This window comes from Squalius cephalus, assembly GCF_949319135.1.
Source record: "Squalius cephalus genome assembly, chromosome: 2".
NCBI lineage: Eukaryota > Metazoa > Chordata > Actinopteri > Cypriniformes > Leuciscidae > Squalius > Squalius cephalus.
The window spans coordinates 45,074,363-45,094,949 of record NC_137123.1 but is presented as its reverse complement, the minus strand read 5'-3'; the positions used below and the strand labels follow the sequence as shown (position 1 = coordinate 45,094,949).

General features: G+C 36.7%; 2 protein-coding genes across 2 annotated transcripts in view; one reads left to right on the top strand and one right to left on the bottom strand.

Annotated features, from left to right (window-relative positions):
• spag5 (sperm associated antigen 5) overlaps positions 1 to 18,637 on the top strand; it is a 50,401-nt gene extending 31,764 nt beyond the window's left edge. Inside the window, exons 14-26 of the mRNA XM_079863504.1 lie at positions 3,635 to 3,685; positions 3,781 to 3,955; positions 4,062 to 4,195; positions 4,287 to 4,455; positions 4,898 to 5,018; positions 5,240 to 5,326; positions 6,262 to 6,388; positions 8,481 to 8,613; positions 8,773 to 8,853; positions 8,966 to 9,115; positions 9,438 to 9,512; positions 16,086 to 16,166; positions 16,289 to 18,637. Of these exons, the coding sequence (XP_079719630.1) occupies positions 3,635 to 3,685; positions 3,781 to 3,955; positions 4,062 to 4,195; positions 4,287 to 4,455; positions 4,898 to 5,018; positions 5,240 to 5,326; positions 6,262 to 6,388; positions 8,481 to 8,613; positions 8,773 to 8,853; positions 8,966 to 9,115; positions 9,438 to 9,512; positions 16,086 to 16,166; positions 16,289 to 16,360 (1,456 nt within the window). The 3' untranslated portion in view covers positions 16,361 to 18,637. The remainder of the gene's footprint in view (positions 1 to 3,634; positions 3,686 to 3,780; positions 3,956 to 4,061; positions 4,196 to 4,286; positions 4,456 to 4,897; positions 5,019 to 5,239; positions 5,327 to 6,261; positions 6,389 to 8,480; positions 8,614 to 8,772; positions 8,854 to 8,965; positions 9,116 to 9,437; positions 9,513 to 16,085; positions 16,167 to 16,288) is intronic.
• On the bottom strand, positions 18,637 to 20,587 carry foxe1 (forkhead box E1). The gene has a single exon (XM_079863693.1). The coding sequence runs from the start codon at positions 20,131 to 20,133 to the stop codon at positions 19,075 to 19,077; it is 1,059 nt and encodes a 352-aa protein (XP_079719819.1). The 5' UTR covers positions 20,134 to 20,587; the 3' UTR covers positions 18,637 to 19,074.

Genomic DNA, 20,587 nt, shown 5'->3' with positions numbered 1-20,587 from the left:
AGAATAAGGCATTAAAGGGATAGTTCACTTTGAAATAAAATTTTGGTATGTTTTAGCTTACCTCAAGGGCATCCAAGATGTAGGTGTCTTTTTTTCCGCAGTAGTTTCAATTTTGTTTCAACAATTCCCCATCGTAAGTACACATTGATGGCCTAAGACACGAAACGAGCGGTTTGTGTGAGAAAACGAACAGTATTTATATCGTTTTTACCTCTTATAAGCAGCCACGTCCAAGTGATCTGAGGGCGCGTGCGCATCCTGGTGTGTGACATGTACGCAGACTGATGCATAGATATATACACTAGATGTCGCCTTAAAGACATTCGTTCCAATGAACTGCCGTAGACAAGGCGACATCTAGTGTATATATCTACGTTTCGTGTCTTAGGCCATCAATGTGTACTTACGATGGGGAATTGTTTAATTTGGACGATGGGGAATTGTTTTAATTTGGACTCTGTGCATGCTCTTTGAGACAGTGACCACAGACCTGCATTAAATGACTGACAGACAAGAACGGTTTGACCTAAAAATATCAAAATTGAAACTACTGCGGAAAAAAAGATACCTACATCTTGGATGCCCTTGAGGTAAGCTAAAACATACCAAAATTTTATTTCAAAGTGAACTATCCCTTTAAACCTGTATGAATTTCTTTCTTCTGCTGAACACAAAGGAAGATATTTTGAAGAATGTCAGTAACCAAACAGTGACATTCTTCAAAATATCTTCCTTTGTGTTCAGCAGAAGAAAGAAATTCATACAGGTTTGAAACAACTTGAGGGTGAGTATATGATGACAGAATTTTCATTTTAAAGTGAACTATCCCTTTAATATGTGCTTTATAAGTATAATAAACAGCCAATATTCCAGTAATATGCGTGCTAATTATCAACTAGGTAATAGTGAGAATTGGACCCTAAAAGTGTTACCTGAAGTTTTACACATAACAATTATGTTTATGTTGATTTTATGTTTATACTAGAATCAAGAGCAGTGGGGTCCGTACTTAAAATTATGTAAAATAAGCCAAAACATGCATTAAAATAATCCAAAAGAACTAAAAAAAGAAACTGTTTCTCAATTAATCCTGATTCATGATTAATTCATGATTCTAGAATCATCCAAGTCATATAAATTAATAATCATATTATAACTACCATATGCATTTTTGTACTGAATATACATTTTTCTAGTTATGCCAACTCTGACTTCAGTGTACTGTACACTGTACTGTGTATAAATGTAAGCATATTTTTTTTAAAATCCTTATCCAGTAAATCTTGAAAAAACTGTAAAACTCAGGGTGTCTTTGAAAATCGTTGTGGACAATGGCGGCCCCGATGTCAAAATTGGTGAGAAGAACTTATCTAGAGTATAGAATCTTTGCTTTAAGTGTTATCAAACATCAAATATTGTAGTGTACAGTATACAATATGGATAATTGTTTAGTACATTTCAAATCAGGCACAGAAATGGAGTTCTGTTAAAATCACTTATTCACATATTCTTGAGAATGCCTGCACAAAACAGGCTACAAAATGTATACCTTGGATCTTTAGTGATCCGGGTCGTCATTCACTGCCCACCTCCTTATTTATTTTTAAGTTAGACATCAACCTTCTTAGTATTCCTCAATCAATTAATTATTAACAATATAACAAGAAAAAAATGTCCGCTGTCTGATACACAATGATGACGTTTCACTCATATTTGCCGCAGGCAGAAAACAAAAGAATTGGAAGTATCATCAGCAACACTTGAAATGGCGCAGTGATTTACTGCAGAGCAAGTACTGAATGCAATCAAATATTAGTGTCACTTGATGGTGGATCTGGTAAAAAAGATGTCAGCTATCAAAATATTGATTTTAAAGATGTTGAAAATGATAGTTTTGAGAATATGTTTGAGATCGCGAATATGAGCCAGATGCTGAATGTATTGGGAAATGACCTCTGACGAGGACAGTGATGATGGTATGAAACATCTGCTTAAACTGAACCCTTCAAAGCTCCAAAAGGAAACAAAATAATGCTTTATTTTATTCTGCTGTAATTTTTACTCTAATATCAGGAGAGTTTTAGATTATCGCGACAGGTAGAGATCCATCCGTGTTAGATTTAGATGTGGGTCACTAAAGACCTGAATATGTAATAATGATTGCTGAAACATTCATACATTTAAAGGTCCCCTATTATGCAAAATTCACTTTTGCATGCTGTTTGGACATAAATGTGTGTTGGCAGTGTGTGTACACAACCACCCAATAGTGATAAAAATCCACTCACTCCTTTTTTATTAATCCCCATAAATCATCAGCACTGTCTCCAAACGACCTGTTTTCAAAATGCTGTTTTAGTGACGTCACTAAAACGGGCCCCGCCCACGAGTGTTGACAGACACTGCCGTTCTAACATAGACCCGCCCTGATCGAGTTCACAGCTGCTGCACTGACGAGAACGCTTCATCTTTTGTGTTATGTACAATAAACTTTATTAAACTCATCAGTATATTTTTGATCATCATTCGGACCTGGTCCGAAACAGCAGACTTGTAGGCTATTAATAGTGGATACATACAAGCAGATGACAATACGTTATAACCGTAATCAAACTACTAAACTATACCTGTTCCATCTCTATACAGCACTCTGACTCTGTAGGCATTATTGTCCGACTCCGGGTCGAAATGAACACCGTTACTGAGAGTTTCTGATATTATCATCATTCCGTGAGATGAAATTGTCCTGAGAGACTGAGCGCGAGCTCATGAAGCTCCGCCCCCTGTGCCGTGCAGCAGAAGCTTATTTGCATTTAAAGGGCACACACTAAAACAGCATGTTTTTCTGAGCCCCACAAAATGACAATTTAAACATACTGTAAAAAATGATCTGTTGGGTATTTTGAGCTAAAATTTCACATACACACTCTGGGGACATCAGAGACTTATTTTACATCTTGTGAAAAGGAGCATAATAGGGGACCTTTAAGGGTAAATCTAACATCTAATTTTACATGTTTAGATGTATTCATCATGGGTGCAGTTTAGCAGACACTTTTATCCAAAGTGACTTAAAGATTAGGAGATCAATAGAACTAATCAAACCAACAATATGCAAGTGCCGTGACTAGTCCCAGTTAAGGTCATTGCACTGAGTCTGAAATTTGTGATTCGTATTTGTGATTTGGTGGCTCTGAATTGTCAAAACACCTCTGAAAATGCTTGCTACGGATGCGAAAAAAAGAAATACAACCTAATGTTTTGTTAATCACGCTTACACACTGCCTCCGAAACTTTCGTCTGTCAAAAAAAACAACAATCGGATCGGGTTCTATTTTCTGCGTTTTTCGCATCCGTTGTAAGCATTTTGAATGGTGTTTTGACAATTCAGAGCCACCGAATCACGAATGCGAAAAAATGCATATGAAAATTTCGGACTCAATGTGCAAGGACCTTTAGTCTAGCACAGTACATGCAGCAAGGTTTTTTTTTTTATTAAATAGATATATAGAACAGTAAGTGTTCGTACCGTATTAATGTGTCAAGTGTTGATAAAAAAAGATGCTTCTTCAGCCGTTCTTTGGAAATGGCAGTTGTGTTAATATTTTCTATCATTTTATTTTTTCTACTTTAGGTTGCAGCAGTCAATGTATGATGCACAGCAAGCTACTGAGAGAGCAAACTGGTATAACTTCACAATTTAATTCCTCCTCTTTTGTTTCTTGTTGTATAAATAATGTACAAAAATTTACTTTTTAAATATAAAAATGCTTTTGGCAGTCTTGAAGAAGCTCTAGAAACATCCAGGAAACAGCTAGAGGAATATGAGGATGCTCTGTCACAGAGAGAAACCCTGATTAAAGAACTCCACACTGAAGCTGAGGTTCATCGCCGTCAGCTCGGTCAACTAGCTCAGCTGCAGACTGAACTCTCCAGTGCAAAAGAAATGAGTGAAGTGAGGAGATATTACACCTTTCACCATAAAACATTGTTAGTACATGTTCACAATACCTTTGGTCCAGGTCCTCTCACAATATCAGATATTTGTTTCATTCTATCAGTTCCTGCAGGCAGAACATGTACTGGCACGGGAACAGATGGAGGAAAGTGAGAGATATCTGCGGTGCCACTTACAAGGCCTCAGGGAGAGAAACCTTGAGTGTGAAGACCTCAAACTAGCACTGGAACAACTGCGGTACAGCATATTCTTTTCTACCCATTTTAGAACAAATATGTCAGAATAAATGGCTTTTTTTTTTTTCTGATGCTGTGCATACTCCTCTAAGGCTTGAGAAAGAGTCCCTTCAGGAAGAGCTGGACAGCACACGAGACAAAGCTCGCAGTATGTTGCTGGAACAAGGAGAGCAGATGGCTCAGGCCTCTAATGATGTCATGCTCCTTAACCACAGAGTTTGCTGTCTCACTAGTATCTTAAAGGAATCCCTAACCTCCAAGGTCCTTATGCTTTAAACTCATCATAATTTTCTTTGTATCATTTTGAAAGGGTTTTTTTTTTTTTTTTTTTTAAGTTTTAGTTTTTATTTTATTTCATTTTCAAGTAAAGAAGTGTTTTTTTTTATAGTTTTAGTTAACATACAATAACAACGCTGGTAAGTTTGCACTTACTATGGAAGTATATTTCAGTTACACAGAAAAGTTAAAATCAGAAATGACCTAATAAGTATTCTTTATTACAAATCCATAATATATTCCATGAATATTATTGTCATATTTCAGAATCTTAGTCTAAAAACTGGGTTTTTAGTGCACTCCTCCCTTCTGCTCTGGTTGCCTCTCAGTGTACTGTAAAGTAAAACAATTACTTAACTTGCTTACACAACTTTTTTTTGTTGTTGTTGAAATAAATAACATTGTTTTGCTGTCTTGCATTGCTCAGGAGTCAGAGTGCTCCGATAAGGCACTGCAATCTCGACATCCCTCCAGCTCTTTTGTGGATTCTGTTATGGTGGCCATGATGAAGACACAGGAACCTGAGGCAGAGTCTCCTGAGGATTCAGGTGTGTTAGTGTTTGGTGCTTGTTTTGCCTTATTAGTTATTTGCATTATTATAATGATGCATAATTTATTGAGGACAACTTTCTATTTTGTGTGAAAGGTTTCTGGATACAAAACTAAAACCTAATCACAAACAGTGTTTGTGTGTGGATGTTGTGGTGAATCAAAAGGCCTTATAAGTAATCTATAGGCCTATGGATTGTTTCTATCTAATGTTTTGCAGAGGAGAGGGAGGTGCAACAAGACGGCATTGGCAGTGAAACCAGTGCTTTTACCCGAATACCCCCAACTACTCACACTGAAGTGAAAGGTATATTCATTACCGGATAATAACAGTCATATCAGAACTCAGGTTAGATCTAAACTAGGGCTGTCAAGTTAAATTAGAATTTTGAATATTCGTCAAACTGAAAATAAAAATCCACATTTGAATGCAAAAACGTTGCAATCGAATTGTAGGTGTGCATCAGGCAGTGGTGCACAAGATGCAATGATGTCATTGTTGTGGTTTTTGTTTTTCGTTAGCCTATCCAGTTGAACCCGCTAGATACAAAACATAGCAGAAATAGAGAAGCTCAATGCGGAAAGCATCTTGGTTACGTCAAAATCGTTCACACAGAAAACAATGGAAAAGCAGCGTGGAAAATGTGTTCTATGTAAACAGGTGCTAGACGGACATCTTTGACAGTTGCACTCGCGTCTCACAAGAGAGCCGCATTAGAAAGCCATGTAGAGTTAAAAGAAGTTCAACTTCTAAAAAAAAAAACGTCTCCAGACTTTTTTTTTTTTTTTCATTTCACTGCATGCCATGTTTTTAAACGCAAAAAAAGTGCTCTTTGTATTCATTTTTGCATTAATACATGATTCTGTTATGTTCATAATTATTTATGCAATTTACAAAATTATATTTTATTTCTAAAAGTTAATACTTTTTTTTACAGACAGTCATGTTATATCATTGCTTTGAATAAACAATTTAATGTGGTGCATTAATTTTGCACACTGTGCCCTCTTGTGGCCTCAGGAGACAAGCCAAAAGCTTTTTTTCCCCCTTAACTTGATGCCTTGCTACAGGCCTCCCCATTTGTCTAGGGTTTGGAGTAACAATTATTGTAAGTTAAAAGAAAAAATAATGATAAATATAACGAAAAAGTCTGACGGTCACCTCAATCCTTTGATCCAGAAACACAACAATGATCTTTTGAGAATCATTTTTTAATGATGTCTATTGTCATGTGTTCTCAGAGGAGAGACGGAGCCATGTGTTGGAGCTGTTGTCTGATTTTGGTGAGGCCGTCTCAGATCTTCAGTTAACCATAGACCAACTGAGAATCCATAAAAAGACACAGCAGCAGACTCTGAAGCAGACCATGTGAGTTACTCAAACTCAGATTTACTCAGAAATGCTCATTGTTCCAAGGGGACAGGAGAAGGACTGGCTGATGAATTTAGTTTTCTGATGTACTTGGTTAAAATGCGTCACATTTATCATTATTCATTATGTGAAAGATTTATATATACCGGTAATATGCATATAAATATATAACATTTAAAATGTATTAAACAGTTTTGCCTTTTTCTTTTGTGCCTGGGATAAATCACACATTTTTTTTAATTGTCATTACTTACTCACCCTCATGTCATTCCAAATCTGACATTTCTTCTGCACAACACAGACGATGTTTTGAAGAACATTGGTAACCACTTTTTCCATGTAATGGAAGTCTGTGGGCACCAATGTTCTTCAAAATATAATTTGTGTTGCGCAGAAGAAAGTCATACAGTTTTTGGAAAGACATGAGGGCGAGTATAAGATGACTTTTATTTTTAGGTGAAATAATTCTTTAATATAGTGTAAGTGAGCACAAGCCACAAATGACACGCAAACAGACTCTGTTTCATATTTTGCAATTTTATTTAATATTATATAGGTTTTGGGGATATAATAGCATAAAATAACAGCAAGTGAGTAATTAAATGTTGCTCTTGTGATTGAAATTTATAAATGCTTCATAAAGTGTGAACATAAATCAGTTGGAGTGCAACAGAGAAAAGGAGTGCAATCCCTTTCTCATATTCATTGTTGGACACCAAATTGAGGTTTTAAATGAATCGTTATTAATTGACAAGTCAGTTGTCATGCAACTGTTTTTATATGTATGGCAGTACAGGATTACTGAAAAGTCAGTGTTTACAAAGTCATCTTCTATGACAGGGGTCGGCAAGTAACTTTGGCCGCGGGCCAATATTTTTTTTAGCCAGTAGATGGCGGGCCAGCTACACGGAGTAGGCCTATGGATACAAATTAAATACTCTATTTAACTACTAAATAGTAAATCGAACTAATTAAAAACAGATTACAGCCATTTTAATAAAGGTGTGAATAGCAATCATGCCTCATTCGCTTACAGTCCGACTTTTGAACTTTATTCCTTTTTTATTATTATTATTTAATCGGGACACACACATAGGCTACACACCTAAGGTTTAAGGAGGTCTGCGCGGGACTGTTTTTTTTCCCGTCCCGCTCCCACAAGGTTCTATTCAGCAACCGCTTAAAATACACTCTGTTCACCCGCTTTATTTCCCGACCTGACGGGTCCGCAAAATTTAGATCTCGTTTCCAGAATATCACATTCAAATGTCTCTAACTGAAAGAGAGAGATTAAGTAGCCTATAACAATTATAAATGCTATACAAAGCGTGTTCGTGTCAATATAAATATTATTTTAACATTGTAGCCTACTGTCAGCAGAGAAAAAAAATGTCACAGAAAAAAATTATGAAATATAAATAACATAAATTAGGACAAAGCTTATCACTTAAATTTCTAAGCAACATAAACGAAAACCATATTGCCCTACTGACAAATGAAGTTTTTCTGCCAAACTATTTCAAACATCCTTGCAAAAAAAAGAATGTTGTTGACTGACAATGGTTTCAGTACCAAACAGCTCCTCAGCGCTAGGTGTACAGGCGGTCAGACTGAAGTGCGGATACGCTGTCAAAAGATGTCGGGAGTGGGCTATTGTCAGTCAGACCGCCCGCTCCGTCCAAAGTAGGCCTATAGGTAACGCTACACCAGAGTTCCGCTACCGTCTTTATACTTGAAAATTTAATCCCGCGCCGCATGATTCCTTATGGGCGTTTCACACAGTATGCGCGGTGAAATCGCCGCGCGGCTACGGCTTTTCTCAAGTTTCATTTTAGTTCAGGAAATAAATAATGGAAAAACAAGTCGTTTTTCATTTTTTTATTTTTGGTTTTAATTTGAAAAAACGATTGAACGAATGATACACGGGGCCTATTTGTAAACCGTTATTGTAAAATAAAAATAGGCTGATTAAAAAAAAAAAAAACGGACTTCCAAAATAATCTAGCGGGCCAGAAAATATTGCTGGCGGGCCGCCTATTGCCGACCCCTGTTCTATGAGGTATTGCCTCACCCCAGCCTGCTGTTTCAGATGTGACCTGCAGGAGGCGCTGCAGGAAGAGTCTCAGAGACGCACACTGGAGGTCTCAGAGCTGAGGCAGAATGTGGACCGTTTGCAGGCTCAGGTGGAGAAGGATGCTGTGGTCCTGCAGCAAAAAGCTCAGGTAAACGTTTATCTTGCTGATTACAAGCGGCATTTCATCAAAGTTTCAAAGTTGGTTTTCCAGGAGCAATTTTTTTTTTATTCAGCGCTCAAGAATATGGAGCATAAGAGGATTGAATATGTGATTACATAAGTCATATGTCTGTCTGTGCTCTTTAAGGATGAAAGAAACCTGAGGAAACTTTGCAGTGAGATGGAGGAAAATCTGGAAGCGGCACACAAATACCGAGCAGAGAATAGTGTATGTACCCACAGACGTAATGCTGACTATATACTTAAAAAAATAAAATAAATCAGTGCTGTTGTTCGATTGTTGTATAGTAACTAGCCTTTGCTCTGGTTGTGTGAAACAGGAGTTGCGTCGAGAAGTTGCTGATTTGCGTCGACTGGAACAGCAGGCACAGGTGGAGGCTCAGGTCTTGAGGGAGGAGCTCAACCGAACAGGTGTCCAATCATCAGCCAGTACCAATGCATTAGATGAAAGAATCAAACTGCTCAGAGAGGTATGGTAGTTTATCCAGTTTTTCCTGTGTGACTAGCACGAAACATTAAATAATACTAAATATAAGTTTCACTTTATACCCCCCAACTCTCCAGCTGTCCAAATCCTAGACTGGCTCACATGTAAAAATAGATTTTTCATTTAATGGCATTATGGAAGAAAAAATAATAAATAGAAATGAGTAAATTCACTATTTCTCTTAGTTTGCAGTTCTCATTTAGACATGTCATGGACTCAGGATTTTGGAAATTTAAAAAGAAAGAAAAAAAAATCAACACCCATACACATTACATCACCCATGCACATATACATTCTGTTCTTAGGTTGAGAAGCTTAAGGCAAATTTAATGGAAACTGAGGAAAATCGTACTAAGGTCTTGGAGAGGGCAAAACGACATGTAAGTCTTACCTGCTTTATTATTATTATTACATTATATTAGTTTTCCTATAGAAGCTATGCAAAACAGTGCTATCTGTGTAGAACAGAAAATGTACAGTATGCATTTTCTTTTTTCTTTTTTTGTAATGATGATCAAATAAACGCTTTTTTTTTAAAGGGGTCCTATTATGTACTTTTACAAAGTTTTGCTTTTGCTTTTGGGATGTACTAGAATATGTTTTCAATGCTTGATTGTTCAAAATACGCATTATTTTTCACATATTTTACATTACACAGGGAACCCTGTGAACCCACGGGTCCTTGAAATCCTTGAAAGTTTGTGAATCTGAAAAAAAAAAAGGCCCTGGAAAGTTTTTGAAAATTAACATGCATAGATACAGGTCCTTGAAAGTGCTTGACTTTATTTTGTGCAAGAAGTTTTCTGGAAAAAAATTCCATATTATTCCCTCTGGTCCGCTAATGTGTTATTTTGCCAACACTTTGTGATCTATGCGCATTAGCTTGCTTGATTTGCGTTAGTTACGCGCATTTATTCGTTATGTTACGTGTTTTTGGGGATACTTAATTTAATTAATCAACAATACTATTGATCAGCATTACCAAACGTGGACGTTTTACACTAGAAACAAACACTGATGTACTATTTTATTTAATACTGTGAAGCTGCTTTGATACAATCTGTATTGTGAAAAGCGCTATATAAATAAAGTTGACTTGACTTGACTTGACTTTCCCGCGTGAGGTACTTTGTGTTGTACGTGGCCATGACGTTCACGCGCGCACGAAACTACTACGACGTTACCTCGACGTTTCACAGACACACTGTGAAACATTGCAAAAATAGGCTGAAACCGCTGAAACGCGATGCCTGGAAAATACAAGTTTCAAGATATTTGGCTCAACAAAGAAGATTACAAAGAATGCTTGTTAAGGTAATGTAAACCCATAAGGCAAGAAAAACTTAAAAGCATATTCATACAGATACAGTGAGGAAAATAAGTATTTGAACACCCTGCTATTTTGCAAGTTCTCCCACTTGGAAATCATGGAGGGGTCTGAAATTGTCATCGTAGGTGCATGTCCACTGTGAGAGACATAATCTAACAAAAAAATTCCAGAAATCACAATGTATGATTTTTCAACTATTTATTTGTATGATACAGCTGCAAATAAGTATTTGAACACCTGAGAAAATCAATGTTAATATTTGGTACAGTAGCCTTTGTTTGCAATTACAGAGGTCAAACGTTTCCTGTAGTTTTTCACCAGGTTTGCACGCACTGCAGGAGGGATTTTGGCCCACTCCTCCACACAGATCTTCTCTAGATCAGTCAGGTTTCTGGGCTGTCGCTGAGAAACACGGAGTTTGAGCTCCCTCCAAAGATTCTCTATTGGGTTTAGGTCTGGAGACTGGCTAGGCCACGCCAGAACCTTGATATGCTTCTTACAGAGCCACTCCTTGGTTATCCTGGCTGTGTGCTTCGGGTCATTGTCATGTTGGAAGACCCAGCCTCGACCCATCTTCAATGCTCTAACTGAGGGAAGGAGGTTGTTCCCCAAAATCTCGCAATACATGGCCCCGGTCATCCTCTCCTTAATACAGTGCAGTCGCCCTGTCCCATGTGCAGAAAAACACCCCCAAAGCATGATGCTACCACCCCCATGCTTCACAGTAGGGATGGTGTTCTTGGGATGGTACTCATCATTCTTCTTCCTCCAAGCACGTTTAGTGGAATTATGACCAAAAAGTTCTATTTTGGTCTCATCTGACCACATGACTTTCTCCCATGACTCCTCTGGATCATCCAAATGGTCATTGGCAAACTTAAGACGGGCCTTGACATGTGCTGGTTTAAGCAGGGGAACCTTCCGTGCCATGTATGATTTCAAACCATGACGTCTTAGTGTATTACCAACAGTAACCTTGGAAACGGTGGTCCCAGCTCTTTTCAGGTCATTGACCAGCTCCTCCCGTGTAGTTCTGGGCTGATTTCTCACCTTTCTTAGGATCATTGAGACCCCACGAGGTGAGATCTTGCATGGAGCCCCAGTCCGAGGGAGATTGACAGTCATGTTTAGCTTCTTCCATTTTCTAATGATTGATCCAACAGTGGACCTTTTTTCACCAAGCTGCTTGGCAATTTCCCCGTAGCCCTTTCCAGCCTTGTGGAGGTGTACAATTTTGTCTCTAGTGTCTTTGAACAGCTCTTTGATCTTGGCCATGTTAGTAGTTGGATTCTTACTGATTGTATGGGGTGGACAGGTGTCTTTATGCAGCTAACGACCTCAAACAGGTGCATCTAATTTAGGATAATAAATGGAGTGGAGGTGGACATTTTAAAGGCAGACTAACAGGTCTTTGAGGGTCAGAATTCTAGCTGATAGACAGGTGTTCAAATACTTATTTGCAGCTGTATCATACAAATAAATAGTTAAAAAATCATACATTGTGATTTCTGGATTTTTTTTTTTTTTAGATTATGTCTCTCACAGTGGACATGCACCTACGATGACAATTTCAGACCCCTCCATGATTTCTAAGTGGGAGAACTTTCAAAATAGCAGGGTGTTCAAATACTTATTTTCCTCACGGTATCTTAAAACTTCTGGTTACATGAGCCTAATTATTTTCAATAAAATCCATGCAGTTAATATCAGATAATTTTAGAATACAGTATAGGATGTACCGAATATTCTTCAGTTTTATGCAAAACAGAAATACGACAAATAGAATATCAGATCTCTGTCATATGGCCAAAAATAAATGCAAAAAAATGTTTGACACATGAAAACTATAACAATGTATCTTACAAGGTAACAAGATGTAATTTGAAGTTAACCAAGGCGTGGGAACCCTGATTACAACACCACCTCTCCCCATTCTGGCACGAACACGCTGATTTCGACGAAGCCCCTCGTTCCGAAATACGAAATGTGCTGGGATTGGTCAGCTGGCCCAGTGTGTGGTGATTGGCACCGCTTAGCGCGTGTTTAGGAAATGTCCCGCCCCTCCATAACTGCGAGTTCTTCTCTAGTGTAAATATTAATGATGGCGTCAATTTCAAACCAATTCGAGCCCGATTCAGACCTTGACAATGTTAACGAACAAGAGGATTGTGATTTCATGCACAGACTTTGCAAGCATAGATTCACAGGATATTTCAGAGTGGTGTTTTTTTGTCATTTTCTTATACAGTGGTGGTCAAAATTGATGGCACCCCTGGTAAATATGATAAAAAATGGCTGTAAAAAATAAATCTGCATTGTTTATCCTTTTGATCTTTCATTCAAAAAATTCACAAAAATCTAACCTTTCATTGAAGTAAAATAATTGAAAGTGGGGGGTAAATCACATTATAAAATAAATGTTTTTCTCCAAAACACGCTGGCCATAATTGTTGGCACCCTGTTATTAAATACTTTTTGCAATCTCCTTTTGCCAAGATAACAGATCTGAGTTTTCTCCTATAATGCCTGATGAGTTTGGAGAATAACTGACAAGAGATCAGAGACCATTCCTTCACACAGAATCTCTCCAGATCCTTCAGATTCACAAGTTCATGTTGGTGCTTCTTCTCTTCAGTTCAGCCCACTCATTTTCTATAGTGTTCAGTTTAGGGGACTGGGACAGGCATGACAGAAGCTTCATTTTGTGCTCAGTGACCCATTTTGGTGTTGATTTTGATGTTTGTTTTGGATTGTTGTCCTGAAGGAAGATCCAACCAGGCCCATTATAAGATTTCTAGCAGAGGCCGTCAGGTTTTGATTTTTTATCTGTTGATATTTGATAGGATCCATAATACCATGTATCTGAACAAGATGTCCAGGACCTCCAGCAAATAAATAGGCCCACAACATATAAGATTCAGCAGTATATTTAACCGTAGGCATGGGGTACTTTTTATCCCTGTTTGCACCAAACACATCAGCTGGGTTTGCTGCCAAAAAGCCCTTTTTTTTGTTTCATCTGACCACAGAATCCGGTCCCTTTTGAAGATCCAGTCGTGTCTGACAACTGAATATGCTGGAGTTTACTTTTGGAGGAGTGAGGAGGATTTTTCTTGAAACCCTCCCAAACAACATCTGGTGATGTAGGGGTTGTTTGATAATTTTTTTTAGGCTTTCTGACCCCCAAGACTCAACTAATCTCTGCAATTCTCCATCTGTGATCCTTGGAGAGTCTTTGGCCACTCAAACTATCCTCCTCACCGTCCATTAATACAATATAGACACACGTCCTCTTCCTGGCAGATTCGTTACATCTTTAGTTGATTATAACTTCTTAATTATTGTCCTGATGGTCAAAATGGGGATTTTCAATTCTTTAGCTATTTTCTTACAGCCACTTTCTATTTTGTGAAGCTCAACAATCTTTTGCTGCACATCAGAACTATATTCTTTGGTTTTACTCATTGTGATGAATGATTAAGGGAATTTGGCCTTTGTGCTTCATATTTAAACTCCTGTGAAACAAGAAGTCATAGCTGGACAATTTCATGTTCCTAGTCACCCTGGTGTGCTTAAAAATGTAAATATTAATGGGAATATACTTCAGAGATATTTTTCTCATAAAAAATTCTAGGGGTGCCAACAATTATGGCCAGCGTGTTTTGGAGAAAAACATTTATTTCATAATGTGATTTACCCCCCAATTTCAATTCTTTTACTTCAATGAAAGGTTAGATTTTTGCGAATTTTTTGAAGGAAAGATCAAAAGGATAAACAATGCAGATTTATTTTTTACAGCCATTTTTTATCATATTTACCAGGGGTGCCATCAATTTTGACCATGACTGTACATTATAGATACGATTATCCACCATTTTATCGTGATATTTGTCGGAAAACTAAGGTAACACAAACAGTAATGGATCACTAAACCATGGTTAATTTTCCTAAGGAGTAGTGAACAGCCTTGCAAAAGCGAGAGCTTACAAAAGCTACAGAAAATAAGCTTTTCTCTATAAAATGTGCAGCGCACAGATAAACGTTTGGGTTTTAATGTTCAGGAACAGTGTTTTAATAGAAATTTTAACCACACTCTTAAGTTCGTCAGCCTTTGGAAGATCAAAAAAATAAATTTTGGAAACGGGGAGGACAAAACAGTGTATCTTTGACAGCGACAACACTGTCTTCTCTAATGCAACTCAACCAGGCCTTATCCCTTTTCTTGCGTATTCTGTGGGCGTGGATTATTTAAATGAGTAACATTGTGACTACATAAGAAAAATCACATTGTAGTCAATGTTCCCTCTAAGCTGTGCGCCTGTGCGGCAGAAAGAATGAAATGCCACGCAGAGGACAGATGTGAAATGTGTGGGGAAATCACATTTGATTGTAGTTTAAATTAGATATTCTCTGGACAACTGATATAGAGTTAGTGTCGCTATAGAGTAACAACCGGTAATTTCAGTTTACAGGTTTCATAGAAAGAGAATGATTGATTGGCAGTGAGCCAAATTAGTCGCGGGGGGGGGGTTTCAGGTATGTTTAGATGACTATAAAAGAGTTCACATACACATTTCTAAATATTTAGCTATTAGATCTATTTAAATGCTTCAGTTTGTTTTCGTATTATAATAATATAATATTAAAATAAATCGAAGCATTTAAACATATATCACTTTAAATACTTAGATCAATTCTTTATTATAAAAAATTATAATATAAATAATGTCAGAAGGGGATTGTTTAGAGCTCCTTGTCATTAAAAGTTTGAAAACTCCTGATAAAGAAAATATTGGAATTCATAAGCAATTAAAAAAAAAAAAATTCATGGTTTAATGCTGCCTGTAGCCAATAATTGACTATCCAAAAACATCTAATTGTTGTCCCAAACCATGTCAGTCTAACTGCTTAATTTTTTCATACTATATTATTGTAAAGAATTGAACTCTCCTGCAGGATATATATATTTTTTTTAAATGATTTTTTAAATAGAATTTATTGGTAAAGACTGGTACAATTAACAGCACTGTAAAAAAATAAAAGTTCTCCTGAGGTAACCCAAAATGTCCTTCATTTAGTGACTTCTTAATTTTTGCTTGTTTTCAAAAATATGAATACCACTAAGTTACATCAAGGGTAAAATAAAAAAGAAATGGCACATTAAAGTGAAGTTACAACTGCATGATGAAACCTTTTTTGTGTGTGTTTACGTACGCTGTACATGTCTGCTATCAAGAATGAATGAAGTTTTTGCTCAGGTGGTGAAAAATGTCCGTCCAATAGAGAGAAGTTTTGCTCAGCAAGAAAAAAAATTAGAGGGAACATTGGTTGTAGTCCGAACGAGCCGTTCGTTGCAGTTCTTGGAAAGTGGATTCTGTTAAATAAAGTATCTCCCTTTTGAAGTTGACTTTGAGCTTTGTAACCTTGCAGATCTTTTTTATGCTCAGCAACATTACACACTAACTAAAGTTGAAAAAGTGGAAAAGCATAATACGACTCATTTAAAAAAAAAACACACACATTTAAGAATTGATCAGATTTTTTTTTTTTTGAAATATACTTCAATGTGTATTCACTTTTGATGTCATTTTAATTCTGTAATAAATGAACTGTGGTTTTGTAGCAAAGGGTTCATGCCATGAACCAGAGTAAACTGGAGAGAGAACTACATATGCTTGATGATATGATTGAAACCGTCAGGAAGGTAATGGAGACTTTAAAAAACTACATTTACATCTATCCAAAATACTGTAATTGTACATTTTTTTAACACATGCACTTCTTTTTTTTTTTTTTTTTTCATATTTATTTTTATTTTATTTACAGACATTGTCCTCTGTACCGGATCTTGTCAAGAGCTGTCCTGAACTACAAAAGCTTGTAGAATTTCTTGGATGAGTTTTTGAAAATTCTTAAATGTGTCAGTTTAATTTTTAAATGCATAATTGTTGAATAAACAGGCTTCATGTTTTCTTATGTTTTTATTTTAAGTAAAGAAAAATCTTCAGACATTACGCCTGGGGAAGTGTAGGTCAATCCACTCACTGTGTAAGATTAATAAGTTAAATTAGTGTATGGACACATTTTGTTTAAAAAAAAAAGTTATTGTATTATATTAAAGGTCTGTACATGTGTATTAAACTATTATAGTTGTTATCAGGACGTCAGTAACATTTGTGCTTATTTTTGCATTTTAAATTCTTGTGTTACAGATTGGGTTTAAACAAATTTATGATTGAATGCTTTTTGTAGGTGTTTACTCATAGTCTGAATCATATACATAAAGGCTAATTGATGAGCACATAGTCCAGTAATTAATCATAGTTATTCTAATCATGCCAGTGCTTGTGAAAACCTTGTGAACGTTGTGATGTTTTAATCCACCCATTCAAGCACAATGTGTTACTCTGCTTCACTGAAACTCAATACCTTGGTCTCTACTTTGGCCTGCCATTTAAAACTTATGCAGTTGACTGCTATACTTTCCCTTCTCACCATATTAAGATTTTAGTTTTCTTCTATACCTTTTGTTGGATAAGTACAGAGTTGTTGAATTTGTGACTAATACAGCAGGACATGTATAATATGTTGAAAAATGTCATGTTAATCCTAGCACAAACACTGAAGACTTCACAAGCTTGTCAAAAATGCCAGCATTACACTACCCTGATCTTTGAGTTATAAGACATGCTACATTGTGGAGTTGATGTAGGTTTAAAAAAAAAAAAAAAAAAGCTCAGGATATTTTCAGTTTAATTGTTAGGTATCAGTCCCTCTTATTTGTATACTGTTTAATGCTGTATGTTTTATGCATTGCTTTTGTTTTGCGACTGTTTTTTGGTAACACTTTACAGGTTTCATTTGTTAACATTAGTTAATGTATTCACTAGCATGAACTAACAATGAACAAAACATTTGTTTACACAATGTATTCATCTTTGTTAATATTAGTTAATAAAAATACAGCTGTTCATTGTTTGTTCATTTATTTCACAGTGCCTTAACTAATGTTAACAAATAAAACTTTTGATTTTAATAATGTATTAGTAAATGTTGAAATTAACATTAATTTAGATTAATAAATCATGTAGAAGTCTTGTTCATTCTTAATTCATGTTAACTGACGTAGTTAAATAATAAAACCTTATTGTAAAGTGTTACCGTTTTTTTCTTCTTTTCATTGTTATAGATTTAGTTAGTTATCTTTAATTACACTAAATTATTCTGCAGCATTGACCTTATAGTGTTTTCAATTTTGTCGGCAAGCATGCATCTGGTATACTTTTACTAGTATATGTCTTTTTAATATTTCTCCTTTTAAAAAAATGAATGCATGTTTAAAAAATGGAAATTGACAGGATAGATGTAAGTCTGCTGTCAGATTGTAACCTATTTTGTGGAACTGGAAGACTTTAATTCTAATAAACCTTAACAAATATAAGTGGCAAAACAGTCCTGCACTCTTAAAAATAAAGGTTCTTTATTGGCATGGATCATTGAAGACCCTTTAACATCCATGGACCTTTCCATTGCATTAAAGAATGGGTTTTTAAAATGTAGATTTTTTATTTTATTTTTTAGATGTTCTTAACACTATAAGAAAAAATATATATCTTTTAAGAACGTTTTATTTTTATTTTTTATTATTCTGACCATTTTGTCATCAATTAAATATGTGCAGTGTAACCAACATTAAAAACCACAGTTGCTAATTTGCGTCCATCTGCATGCTATAAAGCACTGTAAAGCTGCTTTGAAACAATCTGAATTGTAAAAAGCGCTATATAAATGAAGGTAATTATATATATACATAGATATACATATTTGACTGAAAGCTTGTCACAAAAGCTTTTTTTTATATTTAAAAAAAAATACACATAAATTCCTTAAGTAATATACATTTTTTTTATTATTTTAGTGCTATATGAATGAGCTGATTGTTTATTCTTTCAAATTATATAATAATATGCTGTAATATTTTTCAGTAATATAAAACCAGGAGAAAAGTATAATTTGGCATGATCGGTTTTAGAAATAAATAAAAATGTATGTAGCTTTAGAGCTTCGCTGGAGGATGTATTTTAGGACATGTATATTTTAAGATTTTCTTTATTTAGAACCTAGTGTGTATATATTCAATGTTAAATGAAAAATAAATAAATATGATTTCCTCATTCTCTGAAAGATCCAGCAACACAAGACTCTTTTAGAAAATGTTTATATCACTGACTTAAGTAAATGTAGTAACTTAATTCAATAAAAAGTAAATGGAAGCATTTTATACTTTTACCACAGATGGAAATTATAAGAAAAGCATGTACAAAGCATATGAACACATTTCACTCAAAAAATGAAAAAACACCTTGCTTAGAAGACCACGTTTTAAAAAAAAAAGTAATTTGTAAACATTTTTTCAACTTGTTGAAATAGGAAAGCTCTGTACATGTGTAAATTGAGATCATTTAACATTTCAATTTACTATATTGAGGGAATCACAATAAAACAACAACATTTTAAATATCACAGCTGTTTTTCATAGTCACTAAAATCGTCTTTCCAAATGTTCCTTTGTGCCAGCTGTTCTCGCTATGGGAAAAGATCCTTGATCTTTGTTAGTTGGCAGACACAAATCTGTCCATATTACCTGAGTAAGCTGGATGCCTGATGTAGGCTCCCGAGTTTCCTACTGGACCAGAGTTATTGTATTGAACAAAAGAGCCCAGCTGTGCAGGGGAGGTTCTATCATACAGGTCCCCGACAGCATCACCAGCAATGGGAGACAAACTGGAGATGGCCACCCTCCCTGTTGGCCCGTATGCCTGGGTGCTGCCTTGTGTATATGATACCTGAGTTTGTCCATGTCCTGGGCTGGAGTAGGCAAATGCCATGTTGTTTGAGGAGCTAGAACAGAAGGATAGCACCGTCTCCCCGCTGCAGGACTGATGTTGGAAGCCTGGTCCACCCAAACTGCAGGAGCCACTCTCAGGACTGAAACTGCGGCAAGACTGCTGAGGAATCATTTCTGCGCTTTGGCCCATCCTGCTTGGCGACCCAATGAGAGAGTTGATTCTGAAGACCCTCGACTGACTTCCGCCAAAGCTCGGAGTGGAGGCCTGGTAGTAGGCGGAAGGCAGCTGTTGTGCGTATGGCGGGCTCATGTTAGAGTAGACCGAGTTGGCGTAGGCTGAGCGTGCGATTTGGACTGGCGAGAAGACGGGAGACTCGTGCACGTACGATGAATACGTAGTGAAGTCGCTTCGTTTAAAGCGCTTTCGGCGTCTTAGAAAGCTTCCACTCTCAAACATGTCTTCAGCATTGGGGTCCAGCGCCCAATAGTTGCCTTTTCCGGGTCTACCAGGCTCTCGAGGGATCTTGATAAAACAGTCATTGAGTGTCAAGTTATGGCGGATGGAATTCTGCCATTTCTTGGAGTTGTCTCGGTAGAAAGGAAACCTCTCTGTGATGAACTTGTAGATCCCTCCCAGAGTGAGTTTGCGGTCGGGCGAGTTGGCAATAGCCATGGAGATCAGGGCGATGTAGCTGTATGGTGGTTTGCCTCGCTGAAGGGGCCTCTTCCTCCGGCGCCCTCTTTGTGGATCTGCTCTCTGACTGTCATTCACTGGAAGAGTGGTTTCAGAGGGAGAGTCACTCTCCACTTTAACCACAGGCATGACTCTAGGTAAAATGACTCCCAACGGTAGCACAGCTTAGAAATCACGATCAGTCTGTCACAGTTTTGGATCGCTTGGTTCTTTGTCAAGTCAAGTCAATAAATTTTGTTAGGAGTTAAAATTTGTTACTCCTTTGTCAGGAGTAACAAATGGTTTTTGCTTGCTGGATATATTTTGGTGAAAAAATACCAGTCATAATTCAGACCTTAAAATCCCCAACCAGAAATATCAGTTCCTTTGCACTTCATCTGTAACGACAGGTGTGTCCCTATGCAGAGATGCCCTTAAATCTGAGCAATTCTTGCAAGACCAAGTTTTAGAAAAATGGAAGCACTCACATAAACAGCCTTATTTGATGGTGGTGTTCATAATGTTGAAGAGAGAAGTGAGCAGTCAATAACTGGCTGTGCTACCGAAGGAACACACAACCTGAAGAGTTATTAGCCACACCTCC